We start from the raw sequence: 22649 nt of genomic DNA, 5'->3' as shown, positions 1-22649 counted from the left end.
GAACTTAGTTTTGGGCCTGCCTTAGGTGAAAATTCTCTTCCTCTCCCAAAATGTTCTTATAAGGTTTGAAATCCTACAATTGTGTTCAGTTACTTTAAAGAATAAAATTGTACAGTTTCTTCTCACCCCCCCCCCACACACACACACACACACAGCTTAGCACGTCTTGTGCACGTTAAGCGTCAGAGCTATTCGAAAAGAGAATGGGGACCATCCCCAGTTCTGATATCTGCAATCAATCATAGGTTCCATTATCGTGCATAGGTAAACTGTGCAAGCAAAGTCCGTGCGTTGATACTCAAACAATTGAGGTAAGCACGTATATAGGAAGGAATGAAGGAAGGAAGGAAGGAAGGAAGGAAGGAAGGAAGAAAGAAAGGAAGGAAGGAGAGAACACTTGGGGGTTTACTTCATTTCTGCCATTATAAACAACCACGCAGCAAATACAAGTACTGTCGTACACGATGCGCTCAAAACTCAGTATATTTACTATAAACACGCTTACACATTCTGTGACTGTATTCGGTGATGAACAACATTGACCCCAAAAGACAATGAGCAAATGGCATTTCTAATGCAAGAGTTTTATTTATAGAGCTATTAAAGCGTGATAGATTGCATCGTAGAGTACATTAAATATGACGGATTACCTTTTTTCATAGATGTAGCCCATTAACTATCATTCCTTTTGGTAACAGTAAACACAAAATACAAAGGGCAAAATGATACATTAAAATAGTTAAAAACACTCTAGGTAGAGATTATTTTATAATTTGAATCCCTGAGGTGATGAATATATTTATAATGTATACTTCATGAGTTTGCCATTCTGTATCTTTAAAGTCACCAGCACTTAAGTGATAAGCAATAAAAATCTTGAGCAATAAGCTGTATCGTTATACGTTAGTGTTGCATGCTCCGGGTTGTTGCTTGGGATACAAAGAATACTGTTTATTGGTGAAAAAAAATCCTATGGGTTTTTTCGATAGCGACTGGAGTATAAAATGAACAAGGATTGCGTGACCTGCATAATTTGAATGGCGAAGTAGCTGTAGCGATCATTTTGTCAATAAAAGTTGTTTCATGCAATAAATATCTTGAGCAATAAGCTGTATGTTTGCTTGGGAAGCAAATACTGTTTATTGGTATAAAAGAAGAGTTTTTTATTTATTTCTATGGCGACTGGGGTATAAATTGAATAAGGATTCCGTGACCTGGATATAAAATGAATTTAAATAACGATGCAGCTCTAGCGATCATTTTTTCAATAAAAGTTGTTACATGTAACGTGATCGTCCAAGGTAGCGAAGAGTAAGAAGGGGAATACGGCTTTCTGTGTTCTTCGAAATGCAAGCCAGCTTATGCTTGCCAGTCTTGAATCCTTATGGGCTAATCATCTACACAGTCTGGCAGTCCATGTTGCAGTCCATGTTTTGAATTTACTCCCAGACACAATGACCATGCAGACTGTAGTTGGAGAGATCACTAATTGTAGAGCTTAGTCCTTTAAGTACCGTGTAGGCTACATAAACATCTTTAGGATTATGATTTAGCAGAGGGTTCTTTTCACTCTCCTAAGCTGGTGTGAACCACTGATTAGCCCATAAGGATTACTGTTGCCTATATTATGTTCTTGACATAGTCGTTTCTAATGCGCTATTGTTCACCTTGCATTTTATAGTAAAATGGACCGTTTGAGTTGCAAATGTTTGAACTTTCAAATCCAACACGTATAGATATTCTAGCCTCAATTATTGAGCACTAGCTTTTATCCTTCCGGACCCCGTGACTATCAACATTGCAAGCAAATTATTCAAAAGATGGAGAGTGTTTCACATTCAGCTGACAATACTTTCAATCAGATATTTTACAATATCTTATCATTCCTTTAAAACTATCACCAACATCGAGTAAATTGTGTCCCAGTTAGATAAACATACGAGTAACTGTAAACCCATGCATTAAATAGCTGCGCAAACAGTCACTACATGTAAAATGTCCCGAGCGAGTTTTAAATTTCCTATCCCCATTATAGGCCAGGTTGTGTAAGGCAGTATGATTAACCTCTTTCCGCTGTTTTTAAGATTTGTGTGTCCCAATTTTCGTAAATTACGCTCCAATCTTGATCGTTTCGAGAAATTTAAAAGGGCGAGATGGCAGATTACGCAAAGCTTAATACAGATTCGCGTTTCACTTGTACGTGTACGACATTCAAATGAGTAGGGTAAATTGCACAACTTTCATAAAAGGTAAAAAACCTCCTTGATATGATTATATTGATGCAGCCTTGACATACAGCATTTTGAAAGTTTAATCAACATTCTGGTTAAATATACCTTCATGATTTCTTTTTAGGGTTTGGTTTTAGGGTTTAGGGCTAGGATATGTTTTAGGGTTTTGGGTTTGGATTGGTTTTAGGGTTTAGGGCTAAGATTGGTTTTAAGGGTTAGAATTTGAGTTTAGGGTAGGGAGTGGTGATTAGTAATATTAAAATGTCGTAATGCTTACATGAAGGTAAGACCAGAATTCTTATTGAACATGTTGCTGTGCCTTGTATTCATATAAGGTTATTATACTACCAGGCGTGAGGTGATACAATCATAGGTATAAAACATGTGCAGATACGGTGAAATGTGTTATTTTGACCACTTTACTTGTATAACGTTTCGTTATTTTTCCTGTTTGGCACATTGGTCGCACATAATTTCCCGCTTACCCAATACACCCAGCCATATTGACATTTTTATGACCCCCACCCCCTTTAAACCTGGATCCGCGCCTGTATAATATAAATTACATGCTGTTAAAGAGTTAACTTGAAATGGCTCATGGCAGATTCCCTCTGTGTCCTTTAGGAATCGAATAGCAACGTTTGCAGAGTATTTTAGTGGGACTTAAGAGCACACCAGACACACCCAATTGCATTCTTAATACAAGGAATGTTCTTCTGATAAAGAATACTTTTGATTTTGTGAAATTCGCGATATAACACACATTTTAAATTTTAAATTTTTATAAAATTGATGTTTTTGATATTTTTGATATTTTTGATATTTAACTGTACAAGATGCATAAATCTAATGATACATGTAGCTGGGAGGAAAAGTCGTCCGTCGTTTCACAATTTTGACCTTTCGTATTGACGGTATACATTTTTACCCCTCGACATAAAAATTGTAAAAAAAATGTATATCTTCAATATTGGTTACCCTGCTCTTTCGTTCGTATTTAGTAAACACAAAACGGGTAGCTCGACGTTGAACAGCTTCTAGTTTATTTGTAAGCTTTGTTATATATGGGTCTCATACTGCACTACAGTACTCTAATGAAAGTCTTACAAGTGAGAAATATGGTAGTTCTTTTATGCATGCCTTAAGGATTCTTTTGATACGCATGAAACCAAAGTTTCTGTTGCCTTTAGCTGAGATATCAAGTTATTAATGACTTTTCTAGTTTACGTTGTGTGCTATGTTAACTCTCAGGTAGGGATATGATATTGTTTCTTCCCGTGTTTCGTTGTTGAGTTTGTGATTGTATTTCTTTGGGTTTTTGGAGTCTGTTATCCTTAACAAAAACAGTTGTCAGTATTAAAAACATTTGCTATATGTGTTCCCAGCTGTACTTATGTCCAGGTCAGATTGGAGAAGGTCAGCGTTAATATCATTGCTTATGGAGGCGATTTAGTCGAGCAAATCATTAATATACGAAAGAAAGGGCAATGGGATTATTAGTACAATGCCCTGTGGAACGCGTTACAATCATCACAACCTTCTGATTTCTTCGCACCAGGTAGTGTTAAATCCACGTGGGTTGACCATAAATGGTCGAGTTTTAGCAATAGCGACTGATGTGGTATGCGGTTGCTGAAATCCATTATGTCTGTCTGTTGTGGTTTGTCGACTCGAGGGTTGATCAGGATTAGTTGAAATTCATGCACATCAACGATTGCGGCAAGAGCCGTGTTATTCAGTTCCTATCTAATCCATCCTGATGTTGCATGATGCTCGAATTCACCTTACAACATATAAAGTTTAGAAACACTAGATGTATAGTTGTTTGGCCTAGTGCGATTCCTAAAAATATGGCAGCAAATCGGGCAAAACGCCGGTCTCGAGAGATCTCCTGCAGGTGGTCACCAGGGCTAGCATAATCTCCCTTTCCCCTGATACGGCGGCAAGTCCTGTAAACATGTTATGGTCTAGGGCAGTAAGTACCTTTTCGAGACCATTTGTTGTGATGTATATATTTGGCATGGAAAGATATTTGGTCTTGTGTGTTTTCCAAGTCTTCCTCTGTAAACTGTAAAAACAGTTTAGATTTTTATTGTTTTCAAATTCTAAGCTATCTGTTGACTTAATACAGCATAAGTATTGAGTATAATACCAAATGAAATGATTCCTTTTGAAATTTTTGATTTAGGAATACAATGTCTTGAATGATGTGGCACAGCTATTTCTAACATCTAACAGTCTGAGTTAGCAGTTCGGTTTACTGTCAATCAGCCTCAGTGTTAGTCACTTTTACCTTAAGAAACTTTTATCTTTTTCTTCAGTAAACTAGACACATAACGATCGAACCTATTAAGGGCGGTAACCTTGGCTGCAATATGTTTGTCAACCGATTTCCTGACTCTACTGCAAAATCTTCCCACATTACCCTGCTTACATTCACCATGAAAACACAAGATGCAATCCCCACGGCAAACACCCAGATGTAATGAAATCCAAATGAGAATGCAATCTTCCAGCTTTATTGAGAAACCACTACTGCAACGTTATACTTGGCACGAAAGTCCTAAGAGATTTCAGAGGCGTATTTTACATAGATAGTACATTCTAAAGGAGATATTCTTGTGAGAGTTTCCGCTTTCATTAGTATGTTTCCTTGGAGTTACTTTAAAATAACTCATGTCTACTATTTCGGAAAATTAACGTATTAAGGTGGGTCGGAGGGATGACCTAGCGCTGTTTGCGCTCAAATATTGACACAAATAAAGGTGACACAAAAAATGATTGTATGTGGTCGGTAGGAGGTCCCAATGCTTGATGTAAGGAGTGCCATTTCTGCCCTGTGTGCATGATTTTTTCTCGGCAGGTGGAAATCGCCTACAACTTTCGTTTGATATATTATCGGCTTTTCAAGAATCGCAAAACCTATGAAAATATAAATGTAATTATTAGTTTCCTGGAGTCGATACCTTTAGGATCAATGTACTAATCATGTTAATATTAATGCTCTCAATATAAGAAGTCCCAAGTTTGGAGACATTTTCTCAAAATGTCAATAGCTGTCTCAAGAACCATTACTCGTTGATGGTCGATAAACGTCCCAATAAATCGGACTTAGTCACCGGTCAGTTCTACAGCATAGATATCCATGGCTAACGATGGTTAACTATGGAAACATGTTAAAGGACATCAAGAAAATTTTCTAAGTTATTTATTTTGAGCTCTTTCGAGACGAGTAATGGATGTATTCTGTAGATTTAGGTTTTGTCTGTGACTGCTAATGTGAGGCCGTCGTAGGTCGTACGGGGCTCAAACTCGGTGGGTAAGTGTAGTTCTGTCCTGGCAAGAAGAAGTTTATGTTCGTTAAGTCATCCGACCCCGGGGCCCCCTCCAAGGGGTCATTTGAGGTAAAATGACTAAAAACTGTCATATGGGCATGAAACTAGGTCGTACGGGGCTCAAACTCGGTGGGTGGGTGTAGTTCTGTCCTGTCAAGAAGATGTTTATGTTCGTTTTAAAGTAATCTGACACCGGGGTCCGCTCCCAGGGGTCATCTGAGGTCAAATTACTAAAAAGTGTCGTATGGGCATGAAACTTGGTAGGTACAGTCAACATTTAAAGCAACATTTTTGAAGGTCATTTTGGGGTCATCCAAGGTCACCACGGGTCATCTGAAGTCAAATAAGTAAAAACTCATATATGGGCATGAAACTTGGTGGGTACAGTCAACATTTAGAGTTATAAGTTTAGATCATTTTGGGGTCATCCAAGGTCACCCAGGGGTCATCTGAGGTCAAATTACTCAAAACTGTCGTATGGGCATGAAACTTGGTGGGTACAGTCAACATTTAGAGCCAAATTTTTGGAAGGTCATTTTGGGGTCGCCAGGGTCATCTGAGGTCAAATTAGTAAAACTGACATATGGACATGTCACCATCAGCCTGGTAATCGCGCCCAGCCGAGAACCGCCAAATATGGTAACCGCCTAGTCTATTTTAAAACTGATGCATCAATGACTATGTTCATCATGTCATTATTGTATCATTCTCACATACATTAGGAAATGAATTTGGAGAATAAAGGCCTTGCATGTGATCTGACATATCATCCCGTAAATATGGCGGACTACTCAAATGCATTCAACAAAAGCATGATTGCAATCAAATAGGTTGATGACAACATTTGATTGAATGGACTGCACTCCGCCATAACTACGGTGAAGGACACCGGCTCAAATCCTTTGTTTGGAGCCAATCGATAATTTCATGCAGGGCCTCTATACTTTCTGTTAATAAAATACTATGCTGACCTCACACTCCAGTAATTTCAGATCATTGAGCTCAGTACATTAATACATCAAAGAATGTCTTCCAATTCATGAAAACAAATAGATAATCTGCATATCGGATTAAAAGCTTGAGGCATTTCAATTGCAAGGCCCATTACTTATACACCAACAACAACATAGGCCTACAAGTGTATATAATGTAGCATGTGCACACATTATCATGTTGTGGATGGTGAATCAAGCTGCAGTGCCTACCCATTCCCAAATAAATGCAGTGACCAACCGGTGGTGTTCACTCATGATTGACGTACTGATCATTATGTATGATTTAAACTCATAGGTTTTGGCAATTTGGGAGGGGTGGGTTCAAAATGACCCCATAGGATTATACGGGGTAAAAATTTCAAATTGCTCAAATACCCCTTTCAAATATATCAAATTATTTAAATAAATAAATAAATGAATGAATGAATGAATGAATGAATGAATGAATGAATGAATGAATGAATGGATGAATGAATGAATGAATGAATGAATGAATGAATGAATGAATAAATAAATAAATAAATAAATGAAAAAAAATTGAACAAATTGTAGCGTAGCATTAAAATCATAATAACCTTTGCTGGCAGGCGGATTCGAACCAACGATATTGACATTACCAGTCTGATGCTCTAACACTGAGCTATGCCATCATCTAGTAATGAGGGTCAAGGTTTTTAGCGTATACAGTGTTTGTCTGTGAAAATGCCGCCTTGTGAAATAAATAAATATAAAGTCTCAATTTTTAATTTAAATTTATTTGATAATTTTCTAACCTATATTTTCTTTAGAGCAGGGACAAATATTTCCCCTTTTATCCAATTTGGCCGCTAAATACGAATCTACTTCTTTTATTACTGATTTAATTCCGCGATTTGTTCCATTCAGCAATCTCAAAGATTAATGTCAAGCATCTCACGACAGATATTTAGTTGGCTTAGTGGTTTTGCACAGTGCTTTTTAACCGGGAGGTACCGAGATCGATTCCCACCTCTGCCTGCAATTTTTTTCAAGACTGGGAAATAATAACCTGACATTCGCCGCTGACATTCGTACTGCAGAAGCGGAGTTGTAACTTGTTAAACTTTGCTCCTTCCGTAAAAGGGTACATTATTTTGGCACTACATTATTTCTTTTTTCCACATTGCTGGTAGGCCCCTATTAAATATCAAATGGTCATAATTGGCGGTCACTTCAAATCATCGCCAACTGAACGAGGTTCAGGAATGTACTCTCATTGTTAATTGTTGGTTAATCCACCACTTGAACAGGACTTAACCAAAGCAAACAAAGACTTAAGCTTTTTTACGAATGCTATACATAAGTATAAGCTTATTATCCTCTTCAACAATAGGATTAAAGATTGGTGCTTGACTGGAATTACGTGCTAGTGTCATTGGTTATTGTTAAAAGGCAATAAGGTGTGTAATTGCAATATTTCCTCTGAATTCAGTATCGAAGTTACGTAATGTTACTATGTCAACGGGATCACGCGCTAGAGTAATGAACCACGATCGAAATGATCACCACATAAAGTATATGGCACACGAAGGCATACCAAAGTAGCGTGATCCGGTAACCAAGAGAATTACGTAACCACTTCGATGCTGAATAGGAAAGACTCTCTACATCGAACCATGGAAGTAAGAGACATGGAAGCTGGTCGATCCAACACCTATTGAATTATTTACGTAACATTCTATAGAGGGTCCGTATCAAGCTATTGTGATAACAATGTAGTCAGCGTGTCCTTGATGTGGATCAGACTTGCCGCCTTTATTGCCAGTTCGTTTATTTACAGGTTTATTATTTTGAGCAAAAAATCGTGTTTTTCTTGATTATGTTTCAAGTATGTTGTTTTATTCGGAAAAAAGTGACAGGGATGTTAGATTTGTAATCCATAATTACAGAAATCCATTCAAAATATCGATTTCTACCCTATACTTACAGATTTTCTTAAACTTCAAAATATTGGAAATCATGCATTTACGTCTAAACCGCTAATTAGCGGTAATAATTGATATGCGCACTTGGCACATGCTTTACATTATAAAATGAATCCCGCATCTATTTGTGTGCCCGGGGCTGCCCGAAATTGCTGTTGACCAGAATGTTCCAGAGTCGGGTATTATCTTTACATTTTGCGTGAAATAAATTGTATTTCATTTCATTTTCTGTTTTAAAACTGCTATCTGAAAGTCTAGCATATATATACATTTAATCGGTAGGTTTTCACATAATTACATACTTTTAATAAAATTGTATAAATTAAACTGATAGCATTCTGACCATTACGTAGGGATTTTAGAAAATCTGTTCGTGTTCATAAAACTAGTCATGCACTGCGGTAATATAACACAGCCCATTCTCAGGACTTACTACACGACCTCGTACTGCTATTGATTTTTAAGCGGGAACTTTGATTTTAGACATGGTACACGTTGACTCAATTGTTCCACTTTCAACTATACTGCTTTTGTTCAGTATCGCGGCAAGTATGATACTCACATTGATGTAGTATTTGACCAGCTTCCATGTGTATTACTTCCATGATCGAACCATGGATGCTGGTGGTTCGAATTAAGCCCGATCCTGACTCCACTTCGCAGCGGTATGCGATGCTGCGATGCTTTTCAAACATCTCAGCATCCCGCGATGAAATTAAAATGTACAGGTGGAGTCAGTATCGGGCTTTAGGAATAAAACCCAATTAGAAATGATGCGCTTGAGAATTCAACAATATAAATAATGGTAGCTCTATTATAATACACATTAATGATAAAATTCCAAAATATAATACGTTTTTTTTTTTTTTTTTTCACGTGGTAGCGATTATATTTTTAAATAAGTTTCAAATGAATAACAACAAGACAAGTGGCCGACTGGCCGAGTGGTCTAAGGCGCTAGGCTCATAGAGTACTAAGCGTTGCGCCGTGAGTTCGAACCCCGCCTCTGCCGAACTTTAAAAGAAATAAATTAAAATTTGACTTTTTTTAATTTCATATCTGGGAAATGTGACTGGGAGAATATATGTATGGTGTGGAGTGGTGTGATAGGGCATGTACTTTAACTGGCCGGCGCGATCCGGTGACTAAGTCTTTATTGGGTGTTTTATCGGCAGTCAACGAGTAATGCAACTGAACCAATACTAGGCTTGTTTGTACTGATTTTAAAGCATTTTTCATGCTGATTCCAAATATGGTCATAACAATTTACAATTCTGGAATTTTTGAATATTTTTTTAGATTGTCGTCTGCAGTCGACACCCGCGTGGAGAGAGTTAAGCAGAGCAGTTTTTAGTTAAAGTTTAAAACTGGGGCAATATGGCTCCTGTCGCTATCCCACTCGTCTTAAGCTACGAGTAGATATTTGATTTCCTGTTTTCTATTGTGTACATGTATTTCTCTTGTTCATTTGTTACATTCTATGCTGCGGAAAATAATCAGAAAAACCCGTACTATTGATTTGGTTTATTTAAAGCAAGTGAGAAAGCCACATCAACTAGAAACGAAAGTCACTAATGGATGATAGAAGTACCAAAAGCTTTTATTAATCCTTTCTGCATTGTAGTGTATTCATTCGATAGTAAACAATGGCGCTTTTTCCTAATGTAAGTTTTGTCATTAGAATAATCAAGCCTGCAATTCATTAAATTAAGTCAGATTCCACGTATATGGTCAATTCCAGCCAAAGCGGGCCAAAATTCTCTCTGGGAGCCATTTTGAAAATGTTTTCCTTTTCAATTCTAGACTTATCAAATGAGACGATCATGTCTAGTGAATCATCAGGTGGAAGTGCCATCGGATTGAAAAATAACTTTTCTTGCTAGACCAAATAAAGTGTTAAATGCGCATATACATGTTACCCACGAATTCAAGCATTTTTCACCTGTTGTACGCCATAAAATGTCACTTTCTTTAATATCTTCCAATATTTTATGTGTGACTCATATACACTAGAAATCGGTGAAGACTTTGAACGTAAAATAGAATTTTATTACATATATCTACAAAGAAATATTTTGGTTATTACAAATTTTAAGAAAGAACCAGGTGTACAGTTAAGATTGTGTCAATTCTTCGAACTCTTTCCAAAGTGGCTGTCATTTAACATTACTGTATTATTTCGAAAGATTAGAATAAATGCTTCATATAAATATAAAGTTAGATTTTGTATCTCGTCGCAGGATGAGGATTTTGGATGGATTCGTGGGTAACAGCGTCTGGAAAATAGCAATTCCTATTATTTTTTTTTAATAAAAATAAAAAATACTTTTCCGTATGTCAATAATTCAGGCTGCAATGGCACTAAAATGAATTTTAATCAAAATACAGACTACATGGAATATTTAGAATGGATCATTATGGCATTTTGGGTATAAACATTTTGAGAATAATGAAGTTGCCAAATTCAAATAGACAGAGCAAACAGTTTTATATTATTATTTTAGTAAAATCATTCCATATTTTCATGCAGCAATATTCTATTAACTCGTGTTTGACAGTCCCTATGAACTAAAACACTATCAATACATTGTTAACTATAATTTAAGTAGGGATTCGTTGGTAACCAAAATGTTCGTGGGTAACACATATTTGAAGGTATGTATTGGTAAGCGGCAAAATAGAAAATATTACAGAAGGTTGGAAACCACCATGCGGTTATTCCTCCATTGTGTTTCAATGATTCCCGTTTCTCTAACCAATTGCATTTACCCAAAAATGGTAATTTAGGATAATCAATCAAAACTTCATGATACAGCTTCAGTATACCTTCAAGAGGACGCTATTAAACAGGACTGTTTTGGAACCTATTTCGCATGTTTTCAAAATGTTAAGATGCATAAGAAACATATAATTTACGAGTAAATCCTTGGATTCGTGGGTAACGCCGAATTCGTGGGTAAAGCTATAAGTACTATAGTACCGTTTGGGGTTTGCGTTTCTTAGGTGTATAAACTGTAAGTACTGTCAAAATTATAGCATACCCATGGCTTGAATATGTGCTGATTTAAACTTAAAATAAACAATCTCCTTATTTTTCAAGGTTAGCATCTATTCGGGATTCGTGGGTAACAAAAGTTTAAACCGTCGTAGATTCTTTTTAAAGCGGTGAACGTATTTTTGCGATTTACAATTTTAAGCGCTTGTCAAACTAAATTCAGTGTCCAAAGTCATTAAATGTTAATTTAAGTTATGGCAATTATATTTGCTGGACTCGTGGGTAACAGTTGATACGTGGGTAACGTCAAATTTGATTTTATGGAATTTTATGGGGAAAACGTATTTGCATAAAATAATCACTTGGACCTCAGAATTATAGAACGAAACTTCGTTTCATGATATAGTCATTTATGGCATATTCGCTTAACATTTTTCAGAACGATCATTTTATTTTTGATACGCGGGTAACAAAATTATTAGCCAAATTGACTTAATGGCCTCTAGAGTCCACAAACTTTGGTGGAATTCAATCGTTTTACATATGATGAGAGATCATGCAAACGTCTTTCTAACAGTAATAATTTCATTTTGATTGAAGGACATTCAATGACATATATGGTGCTTTATCTTTGAATTCGTGGGTAACGCCAATTCATTTAAGCTATCATAACTTGTCCCCTGGTATGACTTGCTAGTAAAGGCCTATATGCACAAAGAGAGCACATTGGACGTGACATGATATGCTCCATCAATAACGTGATTTCCTTTATTAATGACATTTTAAAGTGGAAAATTAACATAGAGAGAATTTTGTCCCGCTTTCGCTGGAATTGACCATATATGTAATATAAGCCAGTATTCCTGTAACCATGATACCTCCCTGGCGTTTTCGCGCCGTTTCAATTATTGTGCTCGTTTCTACAATTTGATTTATGGATACGAAAATAATATTATACAAGTTATTTTGTTATTCAGTACAATGTCTATATTATTGTGTTGCTTTGACCATGTGATTTCTTCTATTAGTCATTCTTTTTCCGATGCTGACACTTAAATCGAAGATGTTTTTGTCTGAAAGTTGTAATTGTAATGTCAAGCAGTTGGACAACAATGTTGGGTTTCACAAAATGCACGTTTTCTAATTCGTCGGATGTATTGACAAAGTGACCGATGTTGAGCTCAGCCAAAAACGCCTCTGAAAATGCATAATTTTCTGTACAGCACAAACCAACATAATGCGCAATATCAGTGCGAGTTTTCAATTTCCTGAACACCAAGTGAATAATATTATTATCGCTAACAATAGGCAGACCGATGCATTACCGTACTAATTAACGTGGGTAGCGGACCGCCCCTGTTAAATTTTCTATCATTTGGACCCCGCTCCTCAGCTGTTGAACTGTTTGATTGTTTTTGGAGACTTTTAATCGTATACAAAAGGAATCATTTTAGCTGCATAAGTCATGTTTGTATAGAAGGAAAAGAAGAAGAACGAAGAATGACTCGAAGAAAGGAGGAGGAAGAACAAGTAAAGAATTAATGTAGAATTATTATGCTTTGCTGAGCTGTACAACAATAGGCCAGTTATGAAGAATAACGCAAACAAATAGGTCACAAAAATGCTCGATAACTCATCCCATATTTATTCAACACAACTCTATCGCAAATGACGCTTAATATTTTGTCAATTATCCATTTCGGCGCGATAAGTGCCCGTTAATGTGGTTTTAAGTAGTGCCCCAAGACAGAACCCGAGGCATATTGACAATTAGAAAGAGAATCTGATGTGCAATAGATGAGAAGCAATTTCTCATGGGACCTCAAGTCATTTGTCACGAGGACGTGACGTGGCCATTTGGCTTTGATATAGATTTCCCCAACTCAATTAAAGTAGAAAATATACCCAAGTCGCCTGAGATGGGCAAGTAATGTTTCAGCTGACTTATTAATACTCATCGAAGCAACAGGAAACAACGTAACTCATTAGTAAAATTGCAATCGCTCAGCTCTAGTACTTGGAGTATACACCAGCTAAAAATATCTCAATTCTCGATGCTACTGGTCAATACATCATCAACGCAGAGATTACCATAAAACTTCATACTATTTTGAGGTTTTTGCATGAATGCTTTACTATAAACGGCGTGAGGAGGTTGGCAGGGACCCAAATATTATGTATCGCTATGATTTTCCTCTCTCGTGTCTATTCTATGCGAAATTATGATATCATAATGTTAGAGTCAACATTGATTTTGGCCATATGTCGCATAAACAACGGACCGTATTGAGAATAACTTGCTATGTAGCTTTATTATAATACATGCATGTTTTGCTGATATTGTGTCTGAAGTTTCTGAGTGTATATTGAATCATTTTGTAATCGATCAACATTAAACAAAAAGCCATATTACTGTGGTCCTTGGCCATACATTATATCAATGTTTCATTACCTAATGCGAGAGAAAATTGTATTTAGTGTAATTCATAAGTAGTAATACAACAGATGACATGGATACAGAGATGTAGCCCGGAAGTAGCCCACGGAAATATTACTTTGTCAATAAGATAAGAATCATGAGAGTAAAACGTCTATCTTGATCATGTAAAAGAATGGAATACTTGATGTGATCGAGTCAGGGAAAGAATGTCAATTTTATTCTTTCGTTATTCGTTCCATTCTACAATTTTAAAAAATCAAAAGAAGTGGAATTAAGGTGAAACAGAGTGAATCTCGCTTTAACATGTAATCTGTCAAGGCCCATTCATCTGCTGTCTCTGTCAGCAAAGAGCTATCATCCAGCAAAGAGGTGTTTCCCCTCTAGCACGTCACGGAACCTTCAATTTGTTAACAACAGGTCAAATTTAATAGAGCTTTTCTATTGTATTTGTCATTTCCCTAATATGATAATGCACCAATACTAAAAGCTAAATATTCCCTTCAAAGTTTTTATTAGTATTTCTTAATTGTTATTTTTCTACGTCACTGAAAAGCCTAGATGAATAGTCTTGAAGGCGATAATTGACTGGTTTTGCTTGATCATGGTGCATACATTGCTTTGTCAGTGCAAGAAATTCACAATACATTTATATAAAATCAAGGAAATGTAGGAGATACAGATTGAAGGAAGCTCTAGTAATTGGGTAAATAATATGCCCCATGCTACTTGAAGCTGTTAGTATTATTACTTTAGTATCGTTGCTAAATTATTATTCTTTATATTTTAAAATGAGTTGAATGCCCCGAAGGGGATTATGGAGGCTTTTTTATTATAACACTTCAAAGTTCATTTAAATAGTAAACTAATGACTTTCATCTTCTTCTTTTTTCAGATTGATATATACCGAGCAATCGCCTATTCTTCGAGGAATTACGGTGACGTCTTGTATATCACCAAGTCTGACGATGAGGAGGCTTTAGATACGTTGATAAATGGAGTGAGGTGCAAGTAATTGGCCTTATAGCTAAGAGTAAAGCCAGTATTTCCGACATATCTTGTCCATTCACCTAATATCTCTCCATCCACATGAGAATTTAAACTATGAGCTACAAGATAACGTTGTAAGCCTCTGTATCAATGTGTGTACTCATGGGAGAAGAGGAAACGTACGGAAACAACCTTGCGATTGGAAGCCAACTGACAAACTTAGCAGTTTCCACACGTTCTAATCTTCTTCGATTATCGAGTATTTGCTACATCGGGGACGTCGCAGAGAAGCACCTGTCCGGATTTGGAAATAATATTTATGATAGTTGATTTGATTTTGCTAAGATATTAGTTTGGTTGAATGTGAAAGGTTCATTCGGATTTGTACGTTACAGATTGTTATCACGCTCACAATCTATCGCGTTACTTCACGCCATATTTTAAGCTACTGTTTACTTGAGTTAATAATGCACTCCTGTTTAACGTGTATGGGAAGATGAATTCATTATAGAATCAATGAGTCGTAAATTGATATTAGTGTTTACTGTGTGAAATCATTGCAAATCGGATTAGATATACATTTTAAAACAACTGAATACGTGGAAACAAACTTTTGACTTGAAATAATATTATTGTAATTGTGATATTCAATAATGCAACCTTCTTCAATAAGATCAGTTCATGGAATCTATGAGTAAGAAACACTATAACTTGAGATTTGTGAACATATATTTGATCAAGAGTAACAGAGAATAAGCTGAACTCTAATATTCTATTCGTGCTATTTTTTACACCTCATGATGGGATTGCTGATACTATCAAAACAGATCTGAAGTGTTCAGTAAGTGTTGTGTTATACACTTTAATACTGCAACATCCGTAGTTGCCTTTGACAACTAGGTCAACATGTCAGACAAGGAGAACGAACAGAATGACCACATCATACTCAAGCCACCGAAAAGAAGAAGAAAAAGGTCGCGTTAGGTTCAAGAAACAAATAGAAGTAGTGATAACAGATTTGGAAACTGTTATTTCGGAGTTAGATACTGTTGTGAGTGAATTGAAAGGCGTGCTCTGCCAAATTGAAACGGTCTCCTCACATCTAGATGGTGTATTTGTTAGTGGAAAGGTATCTCCGCAATTTGAGGTCCCTCTTCGTGAGACCGTCCTTTCGCCAGTGCCTCAATCAAATCCATTATCTCCTGAAGGATCTCCAGAAACTTCTGCTAAACGAAGATTAGAATCCTTAATAAGCGGTGCTTACGAACACGGTGCTATTGAAACTCCTAAACATCACTGGAAAAGTCCTGGTCTGCAGCTTAGTCACACAAGTCCTAAACTTAAAAATGGCACATCTCGATGGTTTACAGACGGTGAGGCTAGTTTTGGTAGTCTAAGCGATGTGCCTTCATCTGTAGGCAGTACCTTCAGCGATATTTTGCGCAATGCTGGTCACATAGGGTCCCGGGAATCGCTTGCTAGCGGGAGTGTTTATTTCTCTCCAGATAAATCTCAAGGGGACAAATTTCAAAACAGTCCGTCCAGATCTAGGCACACCTCAGGTGGGAGTGATGATGACTTCCAAGCAAATTATAATAGAGATATCAACACTTGGACTACATACGCTATGGTGCATATGGATTCTGCTAGTCTTGCAAGTACGAGTGATTGCTGGGACTCAGAGACGGAGAGCTTACCGAATCATTACCAGCCATCACGGGACGTAGGTATCAATCTCCCGCCCGGAGATTCCAGTCACCTTCGAGATGTCAACAATCACCTGCATTTCGGAGAATAACACCAACTAGGATGCAAAATATACCTGTTCCAACTACATGATATATGTTCGAATAAAAGTCAGGTGAATTTTAAAGTAAAAACGTGTATCTTAGAATTATGTTGATTTCAACATGTATCAATCAACTCCAAGAAAGGGGTGTGCTAGTTCATGCTAAAGGCCCATTCAGTGATTTGCTCATCCGGGCGATCGTACAAATCATCAAAAATCAGATTTTGGTACCTTTGTCATAGTCATAGATGTGCTAACATAGCCTGCTAGTGGTTCAGCCGGGAGCATTTACGACAAAATAAGACATTTACATGAATCTGTAAGTGAGAACTAACAGTATACAAATTATTCACATGCATTTGAAAGGGGCTTCAACTTTGTCAATACTACTGATTTCTTCGGGAACGGTTTTTTTCTTCAAAAATACCACATGACAATTTGTATGACTTATCCTTCACTTTTTGCTGGGATCACTGAATGGGCCTTAACAATATATAGTGGTCAGAAGCGTCCAGAGTGCTAAGAAACAGTATTTGTACTAATAATAATATCCTAGTAATTTAAAACTCCTTGACAATGTTGGCATTCAAGTCCATGTCTCTATGAACATCATAATTAAAAGCGTTGAAAAATATAATATTTAATGGTTAGTCAGGGCCATGATGGTACATAACACAAGTCTTTATTAATAATGACCAGTAATGTATATTGGTGTTATATTTGCTTTATACATATACACTACTTGTATTCGCTGTCAAAGTGACGTAATAATCGGATTAACTATTAATCAATAGCAATAGATTAATACAATTTTTGAATAGATCACCCTGCACTACAACGTTCACGCGGTACATATGCATTGAACCATAGATATCAAAGAAATGCTGATCACTCGCACCTGTAAGATTAGTATCTTTGAAAAGAGCGGTTTTGTATTCAATCTATGATTGCAGACACGCACAGCCGATGAGTGCAACCTGCTTGTAGTGCAGGGCTATCTATTCAAAAATTGTATTCATCTATTGCTATGGTAGTTAATCCGATTATTACGTCACGTCGACAGCGAATAATTATTTCCAATATCTGTGATTGGAAGCAGAGCATTTAAATGATTCTACTCCCCTGCTTAAATGTACATGAAACTCTTCCCAGGTTTGTTGTTATTCTAAGGAATTGTCAACTTGCTTATCCTAAAAACTATTGTGGTTATAGAAAAACATATTTGAAAATCTTGAAAATTGGTGATTGCTTACCCAAAACGAGGAGGAAAGAATAATTTCACGTGAAATCCCATTCACTTCTGGTACAGCTTATGATAAAAGCATAAGAGTGTTTACACATGAAGTACATTGCCCCAAGTTTATTTCAAGATGCGAAGAAATTTCGGATTTGACCCCTAGTGACCTCTAGTGGTCAAGAAAGGTCATTTGGTGTAAAAATATTCCGATCTTGTTGACAAGTTACACAAATTATTTCTGATCACATAGATTTCGCAAATGTATAGTCTGTGGTACCTATGACCTATCGTTAGAGACTTGTGTTACAAAAACCTCATTTTGGGTCAAGACGGCTCATTTTAATTGTATAAAAAAAAAAATTTAAAATTATTTCGATTATGACAAAAATGGTGGCAAATTGTGCGTTTAGATCAAAGGAACCATAAATAGAAAAGTTTTGCCTATCTGCAGACCCAGCAAACACAAAACGTTTCACAGGAAAGGTTTAAATTTTGGGTTATAAAGTGTTTTAAAAATGTTTTAATAACATTCAAAACACATTTTTGAAAACTTGATGCAGAGGAGCAACAGATGACCCGGACGATCTTTAATACATCATTCCATTAACATACATTATAAAAATAAACGGTTTATTTTAATTATGTAGACCAAATTAGCGACTTGTGTAAACAATACTATTGCCTACATGTATGTAGATAGAGAGAATGATGATTGTGTGTAAGTATAGTATAAGAAGTATCATAATAAAACAGGATGAAAAAATCTTGATTACTGAATGGCGTTAATTTGACAACAATAAACAAATCAAGAATATGTATGAGTGCAATAGTAAGAATTGATTATAATTTGACATAATTAGCGACATGTACAAATAATGCCTACATGTATGTATATTAATAGATAAAGAGAATGATACAAACTTAAGTGAGATGGTGCATGGTAAAAATGATTATTTTTTTAGAATCACCTTACTGTTCCTCTACTGTACGATTAATAACTGTAGCACATAACAACAGCTGCAAAATTAATAAATTTATACGAGCGATAGAAATACATTCAATACTCGTGTAATACAGTGTGCTGTACAGATGCATATTGTTTTTTTGAAATATTGAAGCAACATATGGCCCGAAATTATTTTTAATGTTTTTGTTTTAATCATTCTATTAACATAAATTATATTACTGTAATATGATGGTTTATTTTAATTATGGAGACAAAATTAGGGACTTGTGTAAGCAATGCTGTTGCCTACATGCGATGATGATTGTGTAAGTACATGTATATGTAAAGAGAATGATCGTACAGTTTAGGAAAAATGATATTTAAAACCTTGCAAACTGTAATTGCGCTGATTTGACAACAGTACTATATGAAAAACTAAACCAATAGAGTTTGTCAGTGTCATATTTCTAATCGTAAAATTATATTTCGATATAATATCTGGTTCTCTAATAAAAAAATATCAATATCATGTATGTGTTTTTACGATTTTATGAATATTGCTACAAGGTATTCAATACAAAGGTTCCTTGATAGCCTTTATTTCTATGGAATATATTACATTACCATAATTTATTGCTGGTTGATGGTCTGCTGCATTTCTATCTCTAATATCACTTTATAGTTTATAACACACATTTTTACAAATACAATATGCACTTTCGTAGCAAAGTCAAATATTATGTCTATAATATTTTTGTAATCTATAATTTACAAAGGTAAGGATTTTTGGCAAATAGAAGATGGCTAACCAGTTTTTGTAACGTCAACAAATAATTATTCGATAGAATGAGAAATTGATAAAGTGACTAACAGTAACACGGTAGTGATTGTTGATACGAGCAAGCATTGCGGAGATGAACGGGAACAGTATTATTTTTATCAATTGTATTTAATATTTTCGCCTTTTTATCATCCTTGTTCATGATAATTATTATTATTATGCCGTAGTTTGTTTTGCAATAAATGTTTCATTTCTTTTGTTCTGCAACCAAGACAATAAAATCAACTTTAAATGGAAGCGTTATTTTTTGTGATTTTTTATTTAGTGTGGACATGTTAATTTGGTTGAGATATTTCAACTTGTTGATTATTCTTCCCTATAGCCAGGGGTGGACCTTAACCTTTTTTGCAATAGCCAGGAATTTTACAAGCCCGAATTTTCACCGGAAATATAAGTTACAATGTTAACTGCTTGTGAGTTGTTCTTTATTAAAAGTGGCGTAGATTTATTTTTTTGACATTAGGGGTGAGGTGAGGTGGGATATAATGAATCCAGCACCTTTTGGCGACAGAATAGGTTTATGGTACAAATGCTCGCAAATATTTTGTCATTGAAGCTAAAAGTGCGTGAATAGCACAAAAATTAGCATTTATGCAAATTAGCTCATTAATTATGAAATTATGCAAATTAGAGGGCGGCTAGACTATATATTACATTAGAGCATATTAGAAACCCTTTGACCAGGTTTCAAGGCAAAAGTACACTGAGCATTTATGAATGAATTTTGGCAAAAGTTACATATTAATGAGGCTTTTCAATCATTTTAACTCATTAACTACATAGATTATTGATAAAAAAGAATAGTATACAAAGAAATATAAATTGATTTATTATGAAAACCATAATTATGTCCGTTTTGCTTCAAACAAAAGGCATATTAATTAGTGTACTTTGGCCTAATTGAAAACATCATGCGCTCAGAAATATCCTCGTATATCACCTTAATTGGAAATGGAAAGCTGTCATTGGTGGCACCCCCACTCGCCTTAAACTACGAGTAGATATTTGATTTCCTGTTTTCTATTGTGTACATAAAATTCTCTTGTTCGTTTGTTACATTCTACGCTACGGAAAATAATCAGAAAACCCCGTAGTATCGATTTTGTTTATTAAACGCAAGTGGGAAAGCCGCATGAACTAGAAACGAAAGTCACTAATGGAAGTTAAAAGTGTCAAAAGCTTTTGTTAACCCTTGTAGCACTGTAATGCATTGATTCTAAAGCAAAATATGGCGTCTTTCCCAAGCTCTACAATGATCCGTTATGGTAATGCATTAAATCAGAAGTCATATGATTCCCATGTAATTTTAGACAGTATTTCTACAACAACTCGCTGACGTTTTTGCGTAATTCCAACGTAACACATGTGATAAACATAAATTAGTGCGCCTGTTTCTACCTTTGCAGCAGTTGTATTTCCTTAATGACATTTGTCCATTTGATTTGTGCTAAGTGAAACGTTGGTTCAAGGATGTAATAATAAGAATTGGAAAGTCAGCAGTATAATGTGGGTCAAAGCATGATGCCAGTGAGCAACAGTGTTTTTTATAATTATTACAGTTTGAATTGTTGATAAGAAAATAATTGTATTATTTTAACTGTGTGTTAAATCCTCCATAGAGCTCCACGTTAAACGGCCAAAATAGCCAGTGGGGTTTCTTTCATATAATACCTCATTGTTTCGGCTTGAAATGAAAAGCATTCCTGGTAGTTATTACTAAATATTATGTCATTATTTTTGCTGAAAATTAACAAAATTAAAATTTCACGGAAGTCGTACATTATCATGATTATGCTTAACGTCATTCTTTCCGATGCTGACACTACAATCAAACTGCTTTTCATCTGAAAGTAATAGAATAAAAGTATTCGGACAATCATGTTATTGACAAAATGGCTGGATTTCACAAAATGCACGTTTTCTAATTCTTCGGGTGTATTTACCTAGTGATGTAGTCGAGCTCAGCATGAATAATTTTCCAAGAAAAGCGTTTAAAGGATTGTAATCGAGCAGGGTTAATCAACCATACGCTTGCAAGTTATTTGATTATAAAGATGAAGTGTTTGAAATATCTTACATGCTTATGATATTATTCTAATTTTTTTCTAGATTTCATTATGTAACATGATTAGTGGTTCCCGATGCCATTCCAGATATCGGCATCATCATCATCACCAGTCGGCTGCGGAGCAGGCGACTACAAGCTTTCTCCAACTATTGCGATCTTGGGCAAGCGAAACCATTTTGTTTGGCTGCAGCATCCCTTCAGTATCTCCCAGGAGGTGTTGGACATACTGTAAGTACAGTGTGCGTTGCCGCCCCGGTTTCCTCTTCCCATGTGGTTGAATATAAAGGTCATATTCTTTCACAGGCTCGTCGTCTTCAAGATGCAGTATATGGCCGAGAAATTTGAGCTGATGAATCTTGACACTGGCAACCAACCTACGATCACATGCTGATGGCAGTATGCTTGAATGTAATAGAACTCACACCACATATAGGAATAATGCCTTCTGCAATTCTGTGCCAGCTCTCTGGAACAAATTACCTGTAAAACTTCGTATTTCACCTAGTCTGGCCACTTTTAAATCTAATCTGAAAACCCATTTGTTTCCAAACTAAGTTTTTTATTTTTAATTAAGTTGTAGGCCTACATTTGATTGTAGCCTAAGATGTAGTGTAAGTTGTACTTTTAAAATCATTGTAAAGCGCTTTGTTCATACTTACGCTAAGGCGCTATATAAATTCCGTTTATTATTATTGTTTTTTATTACCATTCCCGATATCGTTGCGTTAAAATCCTTCAATAAGTGGTTCCCGATACCATTCCGGATATCTTTGCGTTTAGATCCTTCGATAAGTGGTTCCCGATACCATTCCCGATATCTATGTGTTTTATGACCCATCACA

General features: G+C 35.9%; 1 protein-coding gene across 1 annotated transcript in view; it reads left to right on the top strand.

The window, feature by feature from the left end:
* The window catches only part of LOC140171282 (uncharacterized), a 53778-nt gene extending 33812 nt beyond the window's left edge, over positions 1-19966 (top strand). The window contains exon 2 of the mRNA XM_072194511.1: positions 14832-19966. Coding sequence (XP_072050612.1) covers positions 15858-16724 — 867 coding nt within the window. The 5' untranslated portion in view covers positions 14832-15857 and the 3' untranslated portion in view covers positions 16725-19966. The remainder of the gene's footprint in view (positions 1-14831) is intronic.
* The last annotated feature ends 2683 nt before the right edge of the window (positions 19967-22649 follow it).

This window comes from Amphiura filiformis, chromosome 15, assembly GCF_039555335.1.
Source record: "Amphiura filiformis chromosome 15, Afil_fr2py, whole genome shotgun sequence".
NCBI classification, from domain to species: domain Eukaryota; kingdom Metazoa; phylum Echinodermata; class Ophiuroidea; order Amphilepidida; family Amphiuridae; genus Amphiura; species Amphiura filiformis.
The sequence above is the reverse complement of the archived record's forward strand: the minus strand, read 5'-3'. Positions and strand labels throughout refer to the sequence as shown.